General features: G+C 41.8%; 1 protein-coding gene and 1 long non-coding RNA gene across 2 annotated transcripts in view; both read left to right on the top strand.

Moving 5' to 3' along the window:
* TBL1X (transducin beta like 1 X-linked) overlaps window positions 1-8,219 on the top strand; it is a 188,333-nt gene extending 180,114 nt beyond the window's left edge. Inside the window, exons 12-17 of the mRNA XM_064708721.1 lie at window positions 1,010-1,131; window positions 2,566-2,640; window positions 4,524-4,651; window positions 5,800-5,965; window positions 6,714-6,815; window positions 7,849-8,219. Coding sequence (XP_064564791.1) covers window positions 1,010-1,131; window positions 2,566-2,640; window positions 4,524-4,651; window positions 5,800-5,965; window positions 6,714-6,815; window positions 7,849-7,875 — 620 coding nt within the window. The 3' untranslated portion in view covers window positions 7,876-8,219. The remainder of the gene's footprint in view (window positions 1-1,009; window positions 1,132-2,565; window positions 2,641-4,523; window positions 4,652-5,799; window positions 5,966-6,713; window positions 6,816-7,848) is intronic.
* Window positions 8,220-16,103: 7,884 nt separating this feature from the next.
* Window positions 16,104-20,388, top strand: LOC135446376 (uncharacterized). Its single transcript, XR_010439804.1, has 3 exons — window positions 16,104-16,171; window positions 18,962-19,105; window positions 19,552-20,388. It is a non-coding gene; the product is annotated as an uncharacterized LOC135446376 (long non-coding RNA).
* Window positions 20,389-24,713: the final 4,325 nt, after the last annotated feature.

The following is a 24,713-nucleotide window of genomic DNA, read 5'->3' as shown; positions in this document are numbered from 1 at the left end:
TAAGGACGAATTTGCATTATATCTTTGCCAGGAAGAGATCCAAGTTTGTTTCCTATATGCTGGTCTCATTCCAGCACATTTGCTTCTCACAAGAGTGTGAATGAAGATTTCTCTATTTTAGCAAGTCTTATGTCATCCTCTGGAGGGCAGCTAAACTCTATCCTGAGGGAAAAAGCCTGAGCAGCAATCATAGAGACACAAGCAGGCAGTTTGTCAGGAGCTTCCTCCTGCTCCTGCTTGCACTCTGCACTGACATGCTGGGAGAGTTGTTGGGGATTTGTTCCCATTCTTTTGCAAAGTGTGTGTATGTGTGTGTGTTGCACACATGCACACGCTCCCGTGCTCTCCGTGCACAGAGTTTTGTTAGGTCAGTGCTAGTTAATGCCAAACCCTCTACAGAAACCCTTCCTCTCATTTCAGATGAGGCTGATCAATGTACCTGCCTAAAACCAGTCCCCAAGCAAATTAAACTGAATTTTAGTCTTATTAATCCATGTGCCTGCACAGAATGATAGGTTTGTATAAAGGGTGCATAAAGCTCTAGTGCAAAGGGACGCAGCCACCTGCTCCTCCACCTTCCCATGTGTTGTGTCTGGCATTCACAGGAACATGCTTGTCTAACCCAGATGGAATTATCCACACTTTTTCTGGGTTAGTTTTCTTTCAGTTTCATCACTGAACTGGGTTACAGAGGGATGAATGCTAGACATAACCCATGATACGCATAGGTGGGAGCAGAGAGGGTGGAGGGAGTGTTTTGCCCCGTCATGTAACTTGACCCAAAAGATTCTCATAAGTAGATGCTGTGCCAAGTATCCAGATTATCCATGGGAATAGAAAAGATACTCTGTGTCCTTCAGACAGTCCCTGTCAGCCCTGTAACTGCTGCAGGTGACAGACCAAGAACTAGCCTGTAGTCTGTTTCAGATAGGAGATGGGAGGAAAATTATTTGGGAGAGCTGTTTTTTTATGTGATCCCTGATATTCCTTCTGTTGTTTGTATTCACAGCTCCTGCTCTGGATGTAGACTGGCAGAACAACACTACTTTTGCCTCCTGCAGTACTGACATGTGCATCCATGTGTGCAGACTTGGCTGTGATCGTCCCGTGAAAACCTTTCAAGGACACACAGTAAGTTTAAGGAGTCCAAAATGTTGGTGGTAAAGTCACAGCAAATGTTACAATGATGGCAGATGATGGGTGTGCACACTGTGTTCTAGCAGCAAAGGTGTTACACCCCTTTGTTTCCCTAGAAGTATATTTATTCCTTGGGAATGAGGGATTCACTGCCTGTGGAAGGGATAAAATGTTCTAAATCACTACAGGAGGCAACACCTCTGGCTTAAACAGTGAGAGTGTTTCTGAGCTGCAGACTTAAAGGCACATTGATAAATAAGATTCTGTTTTCCACTGGCTTAATGTCCTTTACTAAATGACAGCTTATGAACAAGGAGAGAACAGTTTACCTCCAGCCATTGTTCAGTTTTAGAATCAATTTAATCTAATAAGATATATTAAAGATTTCCCCACTCTTTCCTTGGTGGAATTTATTGGATGTCAGAGGTTGCTTTTTCTAGGTTCCATTTGTGAGAAAAACTGTGATCATTCACTGATCCATAATTCAGATGTTAGCTTCCAGAACTATGCATTTGGAGACATTTATCTTAGTCTGTGGTTAAACTGATATTTTGTGACAGGTTGTACATTCCTAACAATAGACTGGTGCTTTTTATTATTATGTGAACTGCCCTGCTTTGTACGTGATCCAGATTTTCACTTCAAATATATCTATACTTGTTTTTAATTATTACTGAAACTTGTAAAATGTATAAAGAAAAATTTAAATATATTCCAGGATTGTTTTCACTGAGACCCTGGGCCAATTTATATTTTTAAGAAATAGTCTTTCCCTTTTTATAAAACACTTTTTTTCTCTTTACTTATAGCTGTGAAAGAGCATGGGAAACTTACTCATTACCAAGGGGATACACTAGGCTTAGTAAATTACAAAGTGCTAGAAAGACTGATAGAGAAAGCATCCTAAACTGTTTAATATTCCAGCATGGAATTCATTTACACATAAACCTCTCTTTAGAGAGATCAGCACTGTTGTAGAGCTACAATATGAAGAATTGTCAAGTCCATAAAACAAAACACCCCACCAGTATCATTATTTTCTGTTGAAAATTTGTATCACCAAGTCTACAGAACATTAATGAAAGAAATGCCCCAGTTTTAAAAAGAAGGTAATGCTACATCATCAATCTGTCTGGGCTTATTTAAATCCTAGGAAATGATAAAAGGATAGGAGTAACTTTGAGCCAGAACACACGTCAGAAGATTGCTTGTGTATATTGTTCACAAGCACAGGATGGTTCCACTCCAAAATGCCACTTAGATAGCATGTTGGGGAGGCAGCAGTGCTTTTGTTCACCCCTAAAAGCACCAGCACTGTAATTTGTGGGTGAACTTGTTCCATGCATAAACCTTGAGTGCCCTCTGCTGAGTGCCCAGTACAATGCAGTGACTGGAATATTTGCTTAATAATCTCACTCTTGATTTCAGAACGAGGTGAATGCAATCAAATGGGACCCATCTGGCATGCTACTAGCATCTTGCTCTGATGACATGACATTAAAGGTAAAACAATTTCCATTCCTGTTTTTCAAGAAGTGAGGAGAAAAAACTATGTCTCTTTTTCAGTATTCTCCAGAAATATGTTAGTGTATCACTTCAAATTCTGCATGAACAGAAGTTTCCACTTTGTCCTCTATTTCTTGAAGCAAATCTGAAAGATTGAAGGCAGAGAAGCAAACACAGGGGAAATTGAGGCATCCTGTTCAAATAAGTGTTACATGAGTGCTATGCCATTGTCACAAAAAAGTCATAGTTTAAGTATAGATAATGTAAAGCTTGAGCAGCTCAAAACCCTTTCTCATTTTTCTTTTCCAGCCACATCAAATGAAGGCTGTCTGTGTAGGAGTAGCTATATGATGTTATAGCAAAGCCCTCCTGCTGGACTGCTGATTTATGCTGGTTCCTTGACGAAAGCAAATATCCCAGGAAGGATTTGGCTTTGTGGCTAGAATTGTACCAGCAATAGTTTCCTTGCAGTATGGTTGAGTTAATTAAGACTCAGATCTCTTTGCACTGCTGATTGACACAGCTGAAGCTTAGGACCTGAAACTGAGACAGCAGCAGAATTTGCAGATGAGAGCTAAGAGAATATCAGCATTATGAATATTTCCTGTTCATAGGTGGACTGACTTCTGCTCTGTCTTTGCCACATACCCACTGAGGTTTTCATCATTCTGGATTCCAGATGTGTTATTGCAGGCTAGTGACAGAGCTGGAGATTTACAGAAAACAGGGGCAAAAGGCAGCAGCTTGCCTGTCACGCTGCCACAATGCACTATTGTATAACTGTTCTTGCTGTGCTGAAACATCCTGACCCAGTGGTGACACATCTCTTTGGTGCCCAGTTGCATGCTGTGTTTTAAAAACCACCATGGTTCAGTGTTGTTGCCAGTTCAAGTTCCTGACCACTGAATTTGGCACAAGAGCCAGTGCTTTGCTATCCCTGGCCTCACCTGTTTATAAAACCTTCCGTGACAGAGACAGCAAATGCTCCAAATTAAGGCATTATTCTTCTTCCTTTTCCTTTGTAAATCAGTCCTCTCCAACTTTTTTCTTCTCTATTTTTGGAATTCACAAGCTTTTCCTATAACTTCTTGGAACGTGCTGTCAGCTGTAGAACATGGCTGAGCTTTGTGTAGCATTTCCAAAAGCAGTCTCAGGTACACTGATGGGAATTCAGCATAAGAGCACATCATTCTTGTGGTCAGACTTAGAGCAACTGAGTTAAATCATTACAACATTTTCAGTATGTCTCTGAAACCAACTTGACTAAATTTGTTTTCCGTGCTGTGAATTCCTTCATCTTACTTTCTGAGTTAGCTGAGAAAAAGAGGTACTAAATTACCTGTCATCTCTGTTGAGCATATTCCTCATCTTACACTGAAGTGTTTGGCCATGTAACACTACAGAAACAGCTGATTGTCTTCCTTCTTCTATACTGTTAAAAACAGGTGGAAGACAAATGGAGTTCAGGAGGAAAAGGAAAATTTTGCTAGCATAAGAGAAAATTGCTGTGTTCTAAGCAGTTGCTGCAATTTTCTTCTTGTCCTTTAAAATGACTGCTGTTGCAATGTATGAATAAAATTCTGGTTAAACTTCTTCAAATAGATAAACTTCTGTGTGAAAATAGTTACAGCCTTTTGGAACTACAGCAACTCTTTAGTTCTTATCTATTGAATAAATACTATTAAATGTGTAACTCTTCTCCCTACTGGAATCATTTTAATGTATGTGCCAAATTGCTGCATTAATAAATTATATTAATGTGTATTCAGGTGAGTCGAGATCTCAAATAAACAAATGTAAGAATAACATAGAACTGAAATAATTCAGCTGAGAAGAGATTAATAATGTTGCCATTTTCCTCCATTATTCCTCTGATTTAGATATGGAGTATGAAGCAAGACACCTGTGTACACGATCTTCAGGCTCACAGCAAAGAGATTTACACTATCAAATGGAGCCCTACAGGACCAGGCACCAGCAACCCAAACTCCAACATCATGTTAGCAAGGTAAAAAATACCTCTCTTTCTAGCCTGCCAAGAAGGATCATCGTTCTGACATGTAACCCTACTATCACTTCGCCATCAGTCTTCCTGCAGACAATTCCACTGAAAAGTATCTGTGTATGTAAGTCAGGAGGATGGATACAAAGGGAAAAGATTCATATTTGAAAAAAGAAGGGGAACAAAGAAAGAAAATTGAGTCATGTGGTATGACTTTTCAGCTGCCTTGATGAAATGGTTGTGAATTTGGCATTGCACTTTCACATCCAGCATTGCGTTGCTGGGAGTGAAAATCTTGCGGCAGGTGCTCTCAGGATTCAGGCAGCTGGAATGGTTTGTAACTGGAGTCATGCAACTCACCTGGGCAGTTGGAGAAAATTTTTTTAGCCTTCTTAGCTAATAGAGAAAAGCTTGGATAGTCTTTGAAGTTCCACTTGAAAATCTGTGCAAAATTCTTCTTTGAGCTTAGGAAATACATTTACTTGTAGAATGCCAATTGATGGTAGTACAGTGGGTTTATCAGATCAGCTCATGGTGTGTGCAGTGTGGGGAGAAGCTGTATCAAAACTCCTTAGTCTGGGAGTGGACCTGGAAGAACCTCACTTTCCTGGAGTTATTCTTTTAATATTATTTTTAATGCAAATTATTTCTTTTGTCTTTCTCCAAGCCCACAGTTTGGGATTGAAATGGAATGTAGCAAAAAATATATGAAAAATATCACTGAAACAAAGTGAAAAGAGCCACAGTTCTAGAGAAGTATAAAATGCTAATTCATTAAACAGGGTGAATCTATTAGGAATAAGATCTCTCTGGACTCATTTAGCCCATTAATGACAAGATATATTTGACCTTCCTGAATAACAGGAGGCAGAATCTCAAAAGTGGGGAGTTTGGCCTTCTTAGGGCTACATAGGGCACACCTACATAGGCCTTAAGGGTCCTCATACAAGAATTCAGTTCTACAGCTGTAGTTCTTAAGATGAAAAACATACAGGCTGTGGTACATTTCAGCTTTTCTGTTTGAAACATTATGTTTTGCTTAGCCAAGGGGAAAGAAAAACCCTGTGGTATTCTCTTTTACCATCTACAGTCTCACAGTACAAGTTGATTAGCACCCAGATGATTACATTCTCGTGTTTGAATGCTTCTTGCAGTGCTTCGTTTGATTCCACGGTTCGGCTGTGGGACGTTGACCGAGGCGTCTGCATCCACACATTAACAAAGCATCAAGAGCCTGTCTACAGTGTAGCTTTTAGTCCTGATGGAAAATATCTAGCCAGTGGATCCTTTGACAAATGTGTCCATATATGGAATACTCAGGTACTGTTTTGCCTCGTGTGAAGCACATCTGGTTTAGGTGACACATTAACAGCAAAAGCTTAAATGGAGAATGTGTGTACCTAGGTCATGCATGACCTGCCTGCCAGGGTGAGCCTGCTGGTATTGGCTGGCACAAATCCATGGCAGCTGAGTCACTCAGGTGCAGTGAGGTGACTGCCCAGAACAGTTGTGCTTTGTATGCTAAAACAGGTAGCATGCATGAAAATAGGTATGTTGCTTTGGGTCATCAGCTTTGTGAAGCAAAGGTGTAGGTTAGAAATAAGGGATAGTTTTATTTAGTTACAAACTGACCTCAGCTGTGAATCTAATGCTCCTTGCTTAGATGTTGTGAAGAGGATCTATGGATACAAAAATGTACAGGCAGGGGACTGGTGATATTCTGGAGAAAAGTGGGATGTCATAGTTCCACAGATGTAACACTGGTACCTCACAACCTGAATTAGCAGCAAACTCTAGAGAAGAACACATCAACCTAACTTCCCAGGCCTTTACTGTTACAGAGCTGACAAAAAAAGATGTCTTGAGTCCTACTGTTTCTGGAGGAGCCTGTTGCTCTTCATTGCAAGGACCACTTTCCTGACTGTTTCCTAACAAGTTTCCATCACAATATGGAGGTGGCCATAGCTGGGTGATGTGAAAAGCTCCCCCTTTTAACACAGTGTCACATGACAGAGAAAAAGCAGGGGAACTTCTGTATCCAATGTGTGCATGCTGTTTTGCTTTGTAGAGTGGAACTCTAGTCCATAGCTACAGAGGCACCGGGGGCATCTTTGAAGTCTGCTGGAATGCTAGAGGAGACAAAGTGGGAGCAAGCGCGTCAGACGGATCGGTAAGGATCATCAGCAGCGCAAAAAGCGGGGGGAGATTTCTTTTCTAGGAGCATGAACAAAAAGCAGGGTGCTGTATTTGCCTCTTGGGGACAGAGCTGAAGATAGAGGCAGCTCAAGACACAATAAGTTGCTCTGTGTGGTGTATTAAAAATGCTCCTGCTTTGAAAGGTTTTGAATGCTAGGAGGTGGTGTTCCTGTTGGAAATGAAGAATGCTTGTGGAATAGGTGAATACTCCTGAAGATACCAATGACTTCTAAATACGTATTTGACAAAAACAACAGTAGTGTTGTTTCTATCATTATCTGTCAGCTTTAATGAAGAGCAGATCACAGCAGTCAACTCTGCAACAAATAGTTACCCTGGGGCTTTCAGAGTTTGATTCTACAGAAAAATATTCCTATTCCTTTGAATAGGAATAGATAAAGGAGGAAATTTTCAGCATGATACCCAAAGATTTTGTCATGTGGTAAAAGAGAAATACTGCCATGGGTACTGATTATTCCTTACTATTTTTTTGCTGTTAATGTTACTTCTAAAAAAATTCAATTGTAGCATGATCAGCTTGTGCAGGACACACCTGGCTGGCTGGCATAACTACTTCAGAGAGTATTTTTCATCTGATTTTAACAAAGGGAACAGCTATGACATGATTCAGTCGTTTGAGCTTAGCTGTGCCTTCTCAGTGCCATGCCTGGCTCCCAACAGCTGCTCCAAATGGGCACCTGTCCACTCTTATGCTTGCCAAGCCTGCGTCTGTTCTGGATATATTTCAGAAGTGGAAGTGGACATGATATTTAGGAACTGAATAGATCCCATAATCTTACACCAAAATGTTTGTAAACAGTGAAAGCCCAGCTAAGTGTTAAATGTGTGGGCTCTCTGCCATGTCAGTTTGTCCCTTTACTTGTGTGCTGATTTGAGGCTGGGGAGTGTAACATCCAGCTGGCTGGTCCACCTGTGTACAGGGTGCATGACTGGGATTTCCACATCACCTTCACAAATGTTCTTAACACGGGCTCTTCTCTCCACAGGTTTGTGTTCTAGACCTGCGGAAGTAAAAGTGAAATGTTTTAGAAGAAATTTCAAATGGACCAGCAGTGAATGTGTGGGGAGAAGCACTCTTCAAAACTATTCTTAACAGCTCCAGAACTGTACAAACTTGAAGAAAGTTAGAGTGTACCGTGAAACCGACTCTCCCTGGCCACAGGTGACTTGTATTTTGTCCGTAACCTTCATCAAGGAGTAAAATCGCAGTCACTTCAGAGGGGGAGGGAATGGTTTCCACCTGGAACATTCAGCCTTGGAAGCATGAAGCCACCAGCTAGGCATTGCACTGTTTGGTTTGCATCTGAGAACTTGCTCTGATGGCTGGGGAAAAAAAAAAAAAAGCTGTGCCAAAAAAATTAATAAAAAGGAAAAAAAAAAAAAAAAGAAAAAAAAAAAGAAAAATGCTGTGATAAACCAAAAGGGAAAAAAATCCTCCTCCATGCGGTGTTGTATTTTTTCCTTCCAATTTGGACACTACAGTTGCTCTCCCAAAGGACGTTCAAAGACCAGTTTGTACTGATGAAATGCTCAACTTTGTAATCACAACACTTTCTATTTTCTAGACTACTTTTTTTGTTCAGTGGTTTTTCTATCAGCTGGAATATTGCAGCCTGGAGGATCCCAGGCTTAGGATGAAACTTTTGTTTTCCTTTTATTTCTCCCTTCCACTCCCAGCTTTTCCTTCCTTTTTTTTCTCCTCTTTCTTTTTGCCCCCTTTTTTTTTTTTCTTTTCCCTGTATGCCCATAGTAGATGCAGCCAGGTGGACATGACAATGAAAATTTTTGACAGACTGCTTCTCCTCTCCTCTCCTCTATAACTTCCTTTTCCTTTCTTTCTCTCCATTTAAAAGAAAAAAAAATCCTCCATGCTTCAGATCTTAGCGTCTCAAGGGCACTTTCAGCAAATTGTGTAATAAGTGCTTTATATAAGAATGCAGTGCTGGGGAAGATTTTTACAGGAGAAAGATGACTTTTAACAGAAAGAACCCAGTGTATTTTTGGAAAAAAAATATTTTTTATGTTAAACAGTTTTAAAAGCCTAAATGGCCACAAAATGTAGACCAGTTGTGTAATTCAAGCAAAAAGAATGACAGAGTCCAGGGAACATGAAAGGCGCAGTATCCTTTTTCTCTCCTCTCTCAGAAAGTGCTGTAAGAAAAAATGGTGTTTGATACAAGAAATACCAGTCCTTTACTAAAGTCCTTTTCCAGCAGCCAGCCATTTGCATAGTCTCATTCCATTTTTTTATGGCTGTTTGATGATGTAAACTTATTCAAAGAGATTCAGAAGCCTGAGACTATAACATTCATTTTCTCTAGTCTGTATTTCTGTTTGTTTTCAGAAACCAGGAGAAAATGCTTGTGTGTCTTCTTTCCTTGAGAGATAGTTCAGATTTTGACAGAATATGGGTTTTGCTGCCGGTGGCCTTGCTGAGCAGTGCTGTCTTCCACTGTTCATTATTCCAGCCAGTCAGTGGGGCTTTGCCACTGACTTAATGAGACCAGGTGGACTGAAATCCATTGACTGCATCTGTCACTGCTGAAGAATGGACTCTCACCAAGCTCCTGTCGATCCATGGACCACACACACCCAAAGGCTCTGTCATTGCAGTGGGTGATGCTGCTGTCACCACGTGTGTGCTGCATCCTGCAGGGAAAGCTCTGGGTCTGCACTTGCAGGGTCACGGTCTGCCCAGACTGGTCTGGCCTCGAGGGTGTCCTCAATGTGGTGCTCTGGAGCAATGAATTCATTAGCTTATGACATCCTGTATAAATTCCATCTCAACGTGTAAACCACTGGAAAGTTGTGAGGTGAAATGATCAGAACAACAATGGAGAGTTCCAAAGCACCACGAATCCAATCCACTGTGGACAAGATTTCCTTACTGCAGCTGTGACACCTGCACAGATGCCAGCTGAAGACTGCACTGCTCTAATTGAGGAAATGACAAATGCAAAGAAGGACACATAGGCAGAGTTTACTGAAAGGGCTGTAAACTATAAGGCAGCCTTGGGGTGGTGTCAGGCATGACTTAGATCCTGAGAACTGGCTGACTCATGCAGGTGTCTTCTCTACAGCCTAGGCTAGGATCTGTAGGAGAGAGTAGACAGGCCACAAACCTCTTAACAAATGTAGAACTTTGTGGCCCAGAGTCTCTGTAACACAGCATCATCCCCTTGGTTTGACCACAGCTGCTGGAGGTGTGATTTGATCTGAGCAAATCCAGAGCCCTCGGACTGAGCTGGTGATGTGAGACCTGCTGAGCTCCAGGGCATCATCCTGGAATCTGAACACCATCTTTTCTCTGGAGCTTTCTTCTCTGTATGCTTGCATCTGTAGGGATCTTACTCCTTCTAGTGGAACTAGACACTGCTAGCTTCAGCTGCATTTCCTAAAGATACACCTTGGGAAAGGAGAAAAGAATAGAAAGAAGTAACTGCTGAAAAGAATGGAAAGAAGTAACTGCTGAAAGTATTAGTTGAAAACAGTTATGTGGAATTATGGTTACTAATGATAGTTAAGGTTGTTTGTAATTTATCTCAAATAATTGGATGCCAGGCAGTATCAAGGATTATTTTTGGTGTTAAATGCTTTTATGTGCTGGTTTTAGTTTTTTTGCACCAAGAGCATGGCTGTAGATCACCATGTGGCAGTTTTGCACTCTTTCCTAATAACCACATGTACCTGCTAATTTAAAGTCACTCCTTTTTTTGAAAAAAAGAGGACTTGCTCAAAGAGTCTTGAACTTGAATACAAAGGCACAATGTGGTTTTGTGACGCGTTGTTGGGACAATGATCTGACTGCAGTCATTGCGTGTAAACGGTTAAATTCCTGCGCTGCTTTTGGGGCAGTTCTGAGAATAACAAGCAGAAGTTGCTGGTCTGTGGGAGGGCAGCACTGATGGGGCTCTGACCTTGCCTCTGTCCCTTGAGTGACACCTGAATAGGCCAGACCTCAGGGTTTGAAGAGGTTCATTTGCTCAGTGCTCCATGGCTGGCTGGCTCCACAGCCCGTGCTTCACAGTTGTTCCCAGGATAGCTACTGTAGAAAACAGGGCAGTGTCTGTGACACTTGTTCCTTTTTTAACATTTTTTTAATTTGTCAGAACACCACTTTGCTTGCCTACATGGAGGTAAGAAAGCAAGAGAAACAAAATTTGAGTATCAATTGTTTTGCAAAACTCATGTGTGAGAGAGGCTGCTGCTCCAGAAAGTTTTCTAGATGGACCATCAGAATTAAAAGCAGTGTATGTGAGGAGCTAAGAAAATTCACTTTTCTAACCTTCCACAAAATCCTGAAGACTGGAAAGATGCTGTAGTAGCATTTTTGTAGCTAGTTTTCAACTGAAATGAGAGCTGTTAAGGAAGGCAGGAGGTGGGGTTGCAAAGGTTAATCTTAACCTAAGGACATGGTTTCTTCAGGACACAAACAGTGGGGGGAGAGAGCTTTTCCAGGCTGCAGTTCCAGGTGGGAGTCTCAGCCCAGCCTGCAGCACTGAGCTCCTGGGAGCTCTCCCTCCCTCCCTCCCTCCAGCAGCAGCACATTCCCAAGCTGGCAGAGCCTCTCCGTGACTCCCCTGCAGCAGAGCTGCACAAAGCAACAGCCCACGGCACTTGCTAAGATTTCTTCCTAGAATTTTGTTTAGAGTTCTTTGTAACAGAAGAGAAATGGAAAACCTAAGTGACCAAACAGGATTGTGAAACCATCCAGAGACTTGCTGGATTTTTATTATTGCTGGCTGTCTGGAACTGGCCTGGGAGTGAAAAAAAACCCAGTTTCTGAAAAACCACTATATTCTGTGGGTTAGAAGGATACTGAATCTTTTATGTAGGAAACACTGGGTCCCTTATGGGGCAATAAAGGGCCTGACTTACAGGGTTATACACACATTAACCCCATGCTACATCTTAGAAATTTCCTTTTAATTTGTTAAAAAAAAAAAAGAAAAAAATAGCTAATTTTAGAGCCAAGTGAAGTGCACTTTGTCAAATGTAAGGGTCTGCTTTGTTTTTGGGTTTCTTTTTCTTTTTCCCTTTTTAATTTTTCCTCCTTTTTTTTCCTCTTACTGCCTTTTTAAAAGATGTGGTTCTTTGTCAATTGCAGAAATGTTCTTTCAGCCACTCACTGAAATTCTGAATTCTGGCTTCTGCAGTTTTTATTGTCTGTGTCAGACTTGCAGCCAGACTTGGTTCTCATTTAAGCATTTCCCAGGTTCTGTTGAAACAACATCAACCCTTATTTTGTTTCTCCCCCACCCACACTTTCTTCAAATTCACCTTGTGTATTGTAGCTCATTTGTTTTAAGGAGAGAATCAACAGATCATATTCAGTGTCTTGAATAAATTGCTATATTTTGATATTAGAGAATTCTGTGCGTGTTGTTCCTTATTCTTTTCTGGTTGTTTTGCATCCTGCACATAAGAGCTGGGGCTGAGTGACTGAAATTGTGATGTGGTGTCACAGCTTAAGTTGTGATGTGGTGTCCCTGGCCTGTGGATGTTTAAAAACCTTGACCATGGGTTTAGGATTTTGTAGTACACAGGACATGGACACTTTAGCCTCTATTTTTCTTTACTTTATTACAGATTACCACAAACACCACAACTCACCATTAGCAAGTACACCTATAATAAAGAAAGCAAATATATATATATATATATATATATATATATATATATATTACTATTACTGAGTAGTATCTGCAGCATTGATATAGCAACAATCAGTGATACAGCAGCAATAAATTTATAGCAACAATCAAATATAGCAGCACCCAATAGTAGTAGCAATTAAGTGTATATATATATATATATATATATATAAACTAATTACAGGTTACAACTAAGTTGTTACTGCTGAAACTTGGCATTAATACAACAGCAGATAAACTTAGGATAAGTTAATCACATGTACAGATTGGACACCAAGCTGTAGATCTCAGAAGGGGCATCCCAGAGGTGGGAGGATGAAAGAGGCCAGCCCCAGCCTTGGGCTGAGTGAGGGAGCAGTAGAACAGGCAGGATCTCCCTTCAGGAGCAATCCATGTCACAGATTTTGGAGTCAGCAAGGCTTCCCCAACAATGATTCAAGGTCTTGCAGACCTGTGTAGGAAAGGGACAAGGATGTGCAGTGCAGGAAGAGAAAGAGAAGCTGATTTGGATAGAAAATCATCTCTATCATAGAGACATAGGAGGGTTCAGGATGCCACCACTTTGAGCAGTCAATGGATGTAGTTAATTTCTGGTTTTTTACCTGGGACACCTGACAGATTATTATTTCAGTTCTGTTTTGGAACTTCTCCTGCTCTTGCAGTTGAAACAGTGGAAGTTACCAATACATTCTTTCTCAGGATGTTATCCCCTTTTTCCAGACTATTTTTCAGCTTTTCAGGTGATGTTACTTGGACTTGCACTTTCTGAGGGTATCTCAGGATGTCTCTGGTACCCAGCTGCATTTCAGAGATGCTGGCTGCACTTCTCAAGAGCTTCTGGTGCCCAGGCTCACATCTCCCAGGCTGGCTGGTCATTTCTCTCCCAGAATTTTGGCAGACTTCTCCTGTTGAGTACTTTTCCCTTCTGAATCAGGTCACCTTTGTAGCTGTTCCCATCACACGTTTACTGTTTGATTTTATTTCCTCCAATGCTGTATTTATTGGAAATTTATACAGCTGGTAAGGAATCAATTTGAGTAAAATTGGGTTGTTGAAGTACTTTTTAAAGTTTCCTTCAAATAAGTTTCCTGAAAAGGACATTTCTCCATGTAAAATAAATTGAACTCGAGTTCTGATCAAGGTAAATCGTTAATTTTTCTTTACCCAGACTAAAATTCAACCTTTCTTCAGCAGTTGGAAGTTTTTGAAGAATTTGGATATGAGTGGAATATTCTGAAGTTGTTGCAGTCATCCTCTGTGTCAGGAGCTCCCATGGGCTTCTTTCTCTGCTTAGGGCTTAAGGCACTGACCTGAAAGGATGCAAGGGGAGGGGATTGCTCAGCATTAACAGGCTGAGTGTTGTGTAGATTTTGGTTGGGTTTTATTCCAGCAAATGGTTTCCATGGTACCTGGGGGGATTCAGCATGAATTGGGGTTCTGGCTTTGTGACCATGTAAGAGGCTGAACCATTGACCTGAGCTAAGGCTGATTGTCCAAAGCCTTCAAAAGGAATTAGTGCTCAGAGCAAAACCAGTCCTGTGTGTCACATCATCCAGCTCTGAGGTGTTTAAGGACCCAGAGCATTAAGTTAGGATTGATATATAACATTTGGAAAGACAGAGGGGCTAGAAAAGCTGGTGTGCTGGTGATGAGCACCTCAACATATCATATGTTCAAAATAAGAGGATGCAATGCACTTCCATGACATTTGTGTCAGTTCATGTTCTGACTCAGCACTTACATCTTCATAACAGCTTCTCAAAATAAAAAATATGAGAGCCAAGGAGACAGCTACAGTGGGGCTGGAGCTGCAGGGGTAGTGCTATATAAAAGTTCTCACTTTACCTGCTTCTTAAATAAATGCTATGTCATGGTCCTATTCTTAGTCATGTTATTTTCCAGGCATGTTTTCAGACAATGTATGACTGTCAAGCTAAAATTGTCATTTAGTTTTCCTGCATTTATCCTCTATATATATATTTACTTAGCCTGAAAATTATGTGACAACTAACAGTGGAAGCATTGAGCAGTCCCAAACATTTGCTTCTCACTTCTGTCAGTGTGCAGTACAATTAAGGGCACTTCTAGAGCTATTCTGGGAAGATGTAATATTGCAGCATCTCACACAAAACAACTCCTTTCCCTGCCATCATTCTGTGTATCATTTCCAGCCAAGGGTGAGATCAGCACAGACCATTAAGAGCACATGCAATTTCATATTGAAGCTCTGTGGTATAAAAAATAATTTTTAGAGCTTTGAAGTCTTTTAAGTGAAGAAATTACTCACTTGGCAAGGAATTTATCATCATTGCTGACTTCTTTCCCAATAGGAAGGAAGATCTTTTGTTTCCTTAGAGATAGGTTTTTTCCACTTCCTTTTGAATATACTCAAAAAACCAAAAGAATACAAAACCTAATGGTTGCAGGAAAGCAGCTATATCCTCTTTCATGGCTGCAAGGTCTAACATCATTTATCTTCAAAGAAGAAGCCTTGACTTCACCATGTGATTTATTAGTCATTATTTCAATACAAGAGATCAAAAAAAGATTCTGCTCATCACTTTGCTATCCTTCCCATTAAATACTGGGACAAAGTTGACATCCTTGTCCTTCACCAGAGTAATTCATCACAGTCAAATGCACAACAGACAAAAATGGATTTGGCTGCAAAGCACTGCCATTTGCAGTTCCAAAACTGAGAATTACCTCTCTAGGCTTCTGAAAATCCGTGGTGTCAAGTGAGCATCACATCCCTACACGCTGTGTTCCTGAAAAAATTCTGAGTATTTTCTTGAAGGGAAATACAAGAGGGCATTTGAGGTACCCTGCAATCCTTACAGTCATGGTGTCCTGCCAGCTGGACTGGAAAAGTGGCTGAGTGCCTGCAGAGAGCAGTGTCAGTGGGGGCACTATGGGGAGATGACTGAGGGTAAAATGGAAACGGTGCAGAAATTACAGGGAAAATGCAGCTGCTGCTCCCTGGAATGAGCATGGTGAGCACATCTGACCTCCCACACACAACACAGTCTAAGGGGAACTAAACAGAGCATGGAGCAGAGTAGAGACCACAGCCAGGGTTTGTTCAAACCTGTGCAGAGAAGGGAACTCAGTGGTACTTCCTAGCTGAAAAGCTGCTTAGCACCTGAAAAACAAGGGAGAAAAAGGAAGCCCTTGAATTAGCAACCATGACAAAATCCCTCTCCTTGCACTGACACATCCCCATCCCAAGGTTATCTCAGGTACTCTGCTGACATTCCCACCCCCAAGGTCCCACACCCTCAGTGAGTGAGGTGTGTGGCTCAAGTCACTCCATCTCCACCTAAATATAAAGAAATAGTATAAAAGTAAGTTAAGAATGGGAAGAAGTCAGGGAAGTCTCCAGAGTAACTTCTGGGATCAGTTGATGTAGGGGAGTAGAATCTAGGTAAATAAAGGTAGTATAGAAAGTAACCTTACCCTCTAAAGAGTTGCAGCTGTGCCGAGTATTAAGGATTAGGAGCAGGCTGATGTTAACAGGCTGCAGTTGTAGCCAATAAAGAAGAGTGCTATAAAAGAGGAGATTGGTTGGCTGAGGGGAGCTGGAGTCAGTTGGCTGCTGTGAGGACAAGGCAGAGTCAGTGCTTAGAGGAGCTTCTCTACAAGAAACATCAAGGAGGTATGAAACTCTAGCAATATGGAACCTTTGTAATGCAATGACAATAGATCTCTCACACTATGATGACAGCAAGTTGATGGGATGAACCTTCTTCTCTCCCACAGGAGACACCTGTTGGGCAAGATCTGTATTCCATGTTCATGGAATGATTTTCTCGAGTTAAGTTTTGTTAGTATTGGAGCTTGTCACTGTTGCTTTTAATTATACATTGCTTTGGATATATTTTTCAGTCAGACACTATCCCCCAACAATCCTTGAACCCTGTCATAGCTTCGTTAATAAAGGGTATTATTCTGTAACCTGTTAATGTGAGTCCTTCAAGGGCATTGACAGAGGAATCAAACATTAAGGGTTTGAGAAAACCTCCCCTTTCCATGTGACAGGCAACCCAGACTGCCAAGACAGAGATCTGATGGGAAAAGCCCTCAGCTGGTGTTTCCTTCCTTGAAGCCCTGGACAGTGGCTGCTTGTCAGCTTCTTTCCCAGAGGCTGGTTTGGGGAGAATCATGAGAAATTTGTGTGCCATGAAATGGCCGTGTCTAATCATTCACCACTCACCTTCCTCCACAGAGGATGACCAAGGCAGAGAGCCTGTGCTCCAGTCAGTTCACACAGACATCCTTTTTTTTTTCTTTAATATCCCCATTAAAAGTCCATGTCTCATGACTTGATCAAAGAATACATATCAAAGCAATTTTTTAAAATGCAACCTTTCTAATCCACCAACATTTAGAGTGGCATCCTGACTTAGGTCTGCTTCAGCACAAAGACATTGATGAAGACTGTAGTAAGAGCTATAAAAATCTATTCATAAGCAACATGAGTTTTTAAGATAAAAATTATAGATCTTCTATATAGAGTAGTAAAAAAATGTGTTGGTACAAAATAATTTTTAAAAAAAGCTCTGGACTCTGTACGAGAGTCTGCAAAAGATTAATAAATTGAGGAGTATTTCTCCAGATACAAATTTGGAAACTGAAGATGTCGATATGGGAAAGAACCAGCACTTCTCATCACTGCGCAAGTTCCACCAGCCCCTGGAGACTGGGGGAGCAGTAGATTAACTGCATCCATCCCTGCAGACCCCTGATCAATACAAACCTCAGCATTCCTGTCTGTGCAAAATAGCACATTTCTGCCTGGTTTTGGTTTCTGCACTGACAGAGAAGCAAGCTGGTGGGGAGAGAGGGACTGGTGTGTGCGCAGCTCTGAGCTGAGAACTTGTCCCACAGCTTTTATCACCAAACCTTACAAAACTTTTACTTTAAAAACAACCATCAACTGCCTGATCTATTTCTTGAGCCAAGTCTGTTCCAGTAGGAACTGAAGAGCAGCACTCCTAGCAGAAAAGAAGTTGTTTAATTTTATTACATATCACCACTTGAACCACTCCTTCCCAAGTCTGAATCACAAAAGGGTTGGTGCTCATTCCTCCTTTGGTGGAATGATAAGCTGATCAGCTCCCAAAATGAAATTAATTTGAGAGAATGAAAACCATCTTGCTTTCTCCTGTACTATTTTGGCCTAATTCATTAATATGTTCTTTCTCCATGCTATACCCTGCATGCTTTGGGCTGGGGGAGATACCATTACCCAGTTAGCGCTGTGTATCTGGATTTTTTCTGAAATGGAAGGTCCATTTGGACAAATATTATATAGTGGCCTCTTGGAGGCCCATGTAGTAAATCATTGCTTTAGTTGGTTGAAATAAAACAAAACCAACCAAACACCCCAACTGTCATTGGAAAATAGCCCTGAAAAAAAAATTAGAGAAGGCAAAGCACTGGCAATTTTATGAGAAAATGTTGCTGGAATTTTTGATGGTGTGTTTGAAGGATATTTGTGAGCCCTGAACTGAATTTTTATTTTTATGAAAGTTATTTTTATGAATTTTATTGTTATGAAAGTTTAAATATTCTTAAACAGAATATTTGTTCATCGCTTCAGGTAGTATCTTCTGGGGTGCTTGTTTTTTAATAAAATACAATAACATTTGGAGAAGAAAAACAAAAAAATTCTAAACCAAAGCCAATTAAATTATTGTTTATCCATCAGCAGAAACCATGTTTCTATGAATTGAAAACCTAGGGAGTACTTATATGTGTGTGTTGTGATGTGGGTGTTCTCTGACATCAGAGTTTTTTGGTAGTTGTACCTGAATATTTACCAGTTCCTTTCACAAGCAGAAGCAAGGCAAGAGGCCAACCCACAATTTCACAGGTATGATTTATCAGGAATAAAGTGAATCCATTCAGTGACTATCTACAGCATGGTATCTTCACAAAATAAATGCAGACAGTACATGCCATTTTTGTCTCCCAGTAATGTACCAATAAAGCTAATATTTGAGGATGTTGCCATGAAAAAACAAACACTTTTTTTTGAGGTTTTGCAGACCCAAAGCTAGCAGGCTGGTGCTCAGACAGCTCTGCTGACAGGGTGCCAGGGGCAGGCAGTACCCAGGCATCTTCCCCAGCCCCACTGGGAGCCCTGAGCAGGGGCTGCAGCTCCTGGGGCTTCCCCTGTAAAAACACTGCCAAACTGGGGTGAGGGGTGTCCTGCCACCAAGGCCAGTATTGCTGGCATTTCTCCTTTCTTTTGGCCCAGCAGAGAATGAATTCTGTGAGCACAGAATTAACATTAGTTCTGTGAGCACAGTGGAGGGGCAGCAGCTCCCACTGCCCCATTCCCTGTGAGATGATAAAGGCATCTGGAAGAGAGGAACAATTCTCCTTTGGAGCCTTGTGCCTGCCCCTGTGTCTGCAGCTCGCTCATTCATGCCTTCCACAGGTTTCCAGTTACTCAGCATTGGCCCCATTTCCAGTGATGTGGTGGAACTCACTATGACAGAGCCCAGCAAACAAGGGTGAAAGGCCTCTGTGACACTTGAAGATGCTTATAAAAAATGTCTTTGGCAAAATGTATTTTGCTCAGGTAGACTTTTTTTTTTTCCATTTTAAATTCAGATATTAACTTGAAAGAATCTGGGTATATCAGCTTTCAGCCTATAAAATACCCCCTGGGAACTAAGGAAAAGCTGCCTTATCTGGCCTCCCCTGCATTGCTCTGGGTGTGATTGCATTCCATGGGGATGGCTGACTGCCTGACACGGGCATTAGCAGAGCTGGGCTGTTACCCAGAGCACTCAGTGTGGCTGGGGGAAAGCTTCTGATCCTTGGCAAGCCAAGTCTGGAGCCTTGAGGAAAGGCTGGTGAGAAGAGAGGAATGCTGTGCTCCCTGTCACATGCTGCCACATGACCAGAGGCAGGGTGGAAGGACTTTCATTGCTACATAAAACATGGTGCTCAGTTGAGTGCTTTTGCCTGAGGAGGGACTTGTGTTGTTGCCTGTTTTTTTTTTTTTTTTTTCTTTTCCTCCAGGAAATTCACTCAGGATTTGCTGTAGCAGCAAACCAGGAGCAGATGCTGTCATGTGGCCACAGCTGCAATGAATGGCTGCCAGTGTTTTCTGCTGTCCTGAGTTGTGGTGCGCTCTGAGGGGGGAGGATGCTGCAAGGACACCCCACCCAACGCAGCTGGTTCCTCACACTGCACAAAACCAACCCCAGCATGTTCTTTTACACCCATGTCTTTAAAATGTGCCTCTTTCAGTAAGCTCAGTAACACCCACAGTGTGTTCAGTTCTCCTCACTCTCAAGGCTTTCCAGGAGGTTCACAGATGCTCAGGTGGGTGGGTACTCTGTGGGACCAGCTGGAGGGCAAGGATCCAAGGCCTCCCTTTACCCTCTGAGTCCCTCCCAGCTATGGAAAAGCTGGTGGAAAACTATGACAGGAGAGGGATTCATCAACACAATTTGTCTCTATTAACAGTTTTGTCAGTGTCCCACTCCCCAGAGGAAGGAGCACCCCTCAATCCCTCACAGCTCTTCTCACCCCTTAAGGCCCAATTTCCTCCCCATAGAACTGAGGGTAGAATCTGCCTGAATTTCATCCCAATGTGACACCAGGGCACAAAGAGACCCACAGTGCCCTTGGCACTGCCACGTGCCACAGGACAGAGCAAGGAGGCAATAGTGCCAGGGCAATGGTGGCCACCACCCTGCCAGCCTTCTCATCTGCGGGCACTGGCTGTGCAAGGACTCAAATGTGCCCTGTGGAGAAGCCTGAAAGCTTCAAAAGCTTCTTGCTGCCCCAAAATGTGATGAAACCTGTAGGGGGATAGAACATAAGTAAATAAAGGTAGTATAGAAAGTAATCTTACCCCCTGAAGAGTTGCAGCTGAGCCAATTACTAAGGATTAGGAGCAGGCCTGACTTTAGCAGGCCACAGCTGTAGCCAATAAGAAGAGTGTTATAAAAGAGTGGATTGGTTGGTTGAGGGGAACTGGAGTCAGTTGGCTGCTGTGAGAAGGAAGAGGCAGTGCCTAGAGGAGCTGTCTGTGAGACTTATCAAGAAGGTACAAAACTCTAGCCATATGGAACCCTTGCAACGTAATGACAACAGAAACCCAGCAACCAAGAGATGCTGGAGCAGCAAAAAGTCTTCCCATCACTTTCATCACTGAATGGTTTCCCTGTAGCTGCATGCTCAAATTTTCTCAGCCTTTTGAAAGCTTTACCTAGAAAACTCCATGTGGCTTTAGTGCCCTGAATGATCAAGAGTTTGCTTAGAAAGGTGCAGGAAGAAACCAACTTTCCATCCAGCTCAGAGCACATGCTAGGGAATATTAACCAGGAGAACAGACTCATGCCTGCATTCCTGTACTGGACTCTGTTCCCTACTCTCCTTTCAGTAAGATTGCATCTTCTTCAGCTGCCAGTTTCAATGTCCACACATGTGCATGTCTGTTCCTTAAAAAAATTAACAACCAGACACCATCTGACCTGTCTTATGTCAACTGTTGTGGTTTATTGATCATGTGGTTTATTGATCTTCCTCTGGGATTACTGTGAACTTGAGATTCCATAAAAATTTGAAAATTTTTGGAGATCAGATAACTTATTATCATGGAAACACAGAGGGAAACACTGAAGTATAAGTCAAGTATGGTTATCCAGAGGATGGGGGGATCACATTTAATATTTCACTTTCTAGCTCCATGTATTCAGGCTACAGGAAGGGCTTAGTGAGAGATGTAGTTAGGGTTTTGTTACTCAGACATGTGGTGCACCTCATAAATGCAGAACTGTGGTATGCAAGAAATCTGCCTATTCACATTGTTTGTTATTTTATTAGTGTTCATATTTCAGCTTTGTAATTAGCCTGAACATCTGGCCAAATAAAATAGTACTTAAATGTATGAGGCTGGCAGGTCAAATACGGAGTGCTTAAAAATAAGTGCTGGTGAATACAGAGAGAAGTTACTGTGTGTGGCTGGGTTTGATAAGCTGACTGGGAGGCCAGGAAAGTGTTTAATGGAGGCAATACCACACTGCATGTAGAGATATCCTCTCTATGTGATTCCACTACACTAATTATATTTCAGTGCATGGATTCAACTATCTTTTTATTCTAATTAACATTTTTTTTCCTTTTGATAATTCCAGGAAGGCTTTGTTGTGCTCTAATACACCCAGAATACAAGAAGCTATAGTTGACAACTGCTGTACTCATGAAACAACACTTTAGCTACATGTATTTTATTAAACAGTATTTAATCCAGTTTTACTTCTGTTTGCTCCTGCTCTGAGTCACACCTTGCTGTTCCAGAGGAGCTGCTGCCCTCCTGCCCAAGGACTGGGAGCAATTCCTCCCGCAGTGTGAGATGGAGACCAGAGTCTGACTGCACCATGGGCTTCAGGACTGACCAGAGCTGTCACTTGTCAGCCCAAGCCATGTTTGAAACTCATCCTAGAAAACAAATGTGCAGGCCAGAGACAAGCACTTCTTGCACTCACCAGGGCAGCCCTCATGACAGCTAAGCAGATAGAAATCACCATCAGAATGGAAGGCAGGATGTGTTTCTGTGTGCTGATGAGCACAAGGGTCTCTCAGCAGTGGTGGCACACTGAAGAAGGCAGTGGTGGTGGCAGAGCTGGACTGTCCAGGATGTTATGTTTGTAGTTTGCCCTGGCTGACCCTTGGGGGACGCTGGCCTGTGGCTGCTCCCTCACATGCATGCAGCAAACACATTGAGTGGGGACAGTCAGGAGATGGACCTCAAAAATATATTCCTGGTGGGAAGGGAGGGGCATCAGCTGCAGTCCTTGAAGAAGGCAATGCTTTGCCTGATTTGTTGAATACTGAAGCAAGAACAAGGTTTGTGTAAGGTGAAATCAAATGTGGCCATGGTTACAGATGAGTAGAATCAATTATCATCCAATTTTAAGCTGTGAAGGAATCCTCCTGTATGTCCACTGGAGGTAAGGAGCAGCAGGTAAGGAGACTCTCCTCACACACAATTCTTTAATAAGTCAAAACCCCCTGTCAGTGTGCTATGCAATGCCCCATATCAATTTCTAGATACATCAAAATTAGGTCAGTTTTCTTTCTTAGGTGCTCAGACAAATCCTAATTTTTCCTGATGACGTCCCAGAGATAACTGATACACAGACACACCATACTCACCCCACCAACAGCCTGGAGAGACCAAGAAGAGGAGAGGAGCAAAGCCTGGTCCTTGCAGGAGGCTGTCCCAGAGCAGCTCCAGGGCACTGCCAGGGGCTGCTCACAGCTTGGGGGGCAGCACTGCGGCATCTCCCCTGTCCCTGTCCCACACAAATACCCTGAGCAGGGATGGGAGGGGGCGATTATTCATTCCCTCATCTCACAGGGCCTCTTGCTACAGCCTGCCACCTCCCAAGTGCTTTCATGCCACATAATTATTCCAGTGAAGGCAGAGACTGTTTATTTTGGTTTAGGGTTTTACTGCTTGGTCCACACCACAGCATATGAAAAGGTTTACTAACAAATCCACCTCCACCTTTTTCCTGCTCTTTTGACCCCGGTTGTGATGAGTATTGCACTGAAAATTGTCTCTGTTTCAAAAGGCTCAATATAATCTGCTCATAAGTGTGCTGTCTCTTCATACTTTGGTAGGTAACAAATGACTGTGATTAAAATAAAGGGTCTGGTGATCTGCCAGTAGTTCTGACAAGGAGAGCAGCAATAAAAAGCCATAAAGCCACAAAGGTTTCCAAAGGGCACAGTGTAAAACTTGCTACAAACCAAGCACAGCTCTGTCATGATCTGCCTAAATAGCTGCCCAATCATTGTTTAACACCTTTGTATCAAACAATTAGCTCAAGAAGCTGATTTATTTTAATTAGCCAATCAATATTTCTTAGTGAAGGAATGATCCTGAATTTCTAACCTTCCCAAGACTTCTCTGAGTAACGCAGCAAGTTAAGCCTCATGTTATTTTTGCATTAACATTTCAGCTGCCTTTAATTTTTATTATGATTATTATAATTTTTTTTTTTTTTTTTTTTTTTTTTACAACAGCTGAAACTGACCTGTGTTGGAAACGGCCAGGAAAGTTCAGCCAAAGTGGATGTTAGCAGAATTGAAAGCCCAGGCCTGGTCACATGCTGAAGAAGAGGAGGGTGATTATTTGGGCTCAAGGGGCTTCCACCCTGCCATCAGTAAACTGTGCTGTAAACTGCTTCCAGCACAACCAGACAAATCAGATTACTTCTATTTTTGGTACGAAGTCAAAAGCTTAGGGTAGACATAGTAATTATTGTTTCTTAACTTTCAGCCATTCTGGGGAATTGTTTGGGTGTAGGTACCTAGGGCACTGCACAAAAAGAGCTGTATCTGAGAGGATAAGGAGAATGGACTTAATGTCTCTTCATTCAGCACATGAAGGTATAAAACAGAATCCTCCTCAGAGAAGGGATTATTGATTCTACTTGTTCTGTTTTAGATGAGCACTCAGAGCAGGGAAGTGTTTAATGCAAATGTTGTCTCTTAATGTACCTGCCCCAGCAGCCACTCTCCTGTTAGGTAACTACACATAAAGATCAGACTGAATCTGTACTAAAAAATAGTTAGAGAGTTTATTTTTTCTTGAACCTGGCATGAACTGGAATCTTTGTTCTGAAGTGTTTGTGGAGCCTGTGCTGGGCTCAATTTTTTTTTAAATAAAGCCTTTCAGCTCCCTGGATAAAACCACACCAAAAATTCACATACAGAAGCTAAAAGAAGACTATGTCAGTGAGAGTCAACACAAACAGGAAATATTTGTCCTGAAGTCAAAAGTTTGCTGTCACTAATGCTTTACCAGACTGTAAAGGCTGGGAATGAAGGTGTCTCAGAAATCCTAGAGCTGTGTTCTATGAGGAATTTTATGCTGAGCAAGGCAAGCAATGCAACACATTTAAAAACCCAACATATGAATAGTCCATTTATTAAAACAAAAGACTTTTCTACCATAAGGAGGTTACAAGAGAGATTAAAAGAAAATGAATGAAAATCAATCATAAGTAACAAATATCATTGCAGAGATATACTCCTGCTGAAAAAGTCTTTATACATGTTTTAGAAGGAAATGAAGACATTGACCATATCTCTGTCTCACGCACTCTCTCACACAGTGTCTCAAATTACAGGAAATGACATCAAGCCACCTAGCACAAACC

This window comes from Zonotrichia leucophrys, chromosome 1 (genome assembly GCF_028769735.1).
Source record: "Zonotrichia leucophrys gambelii isolate GWCS_2022_RI chromosome 1, RI_Zleu_2.0, whole genome shotgun sequence".
Taxonomy (NCBI): domain Eukaryota; kingdom Metazoa; phylum Chordata; class Aves; order Passeriformes; family Passerellidae; genus Zonotrichia; species Zonotrichia leucophrys.
The sequence above is the reverse complement of the archived record's forward strand: the minus strand, read 5'-3'. Positions and strand labels throughout refer to the sequence as shown.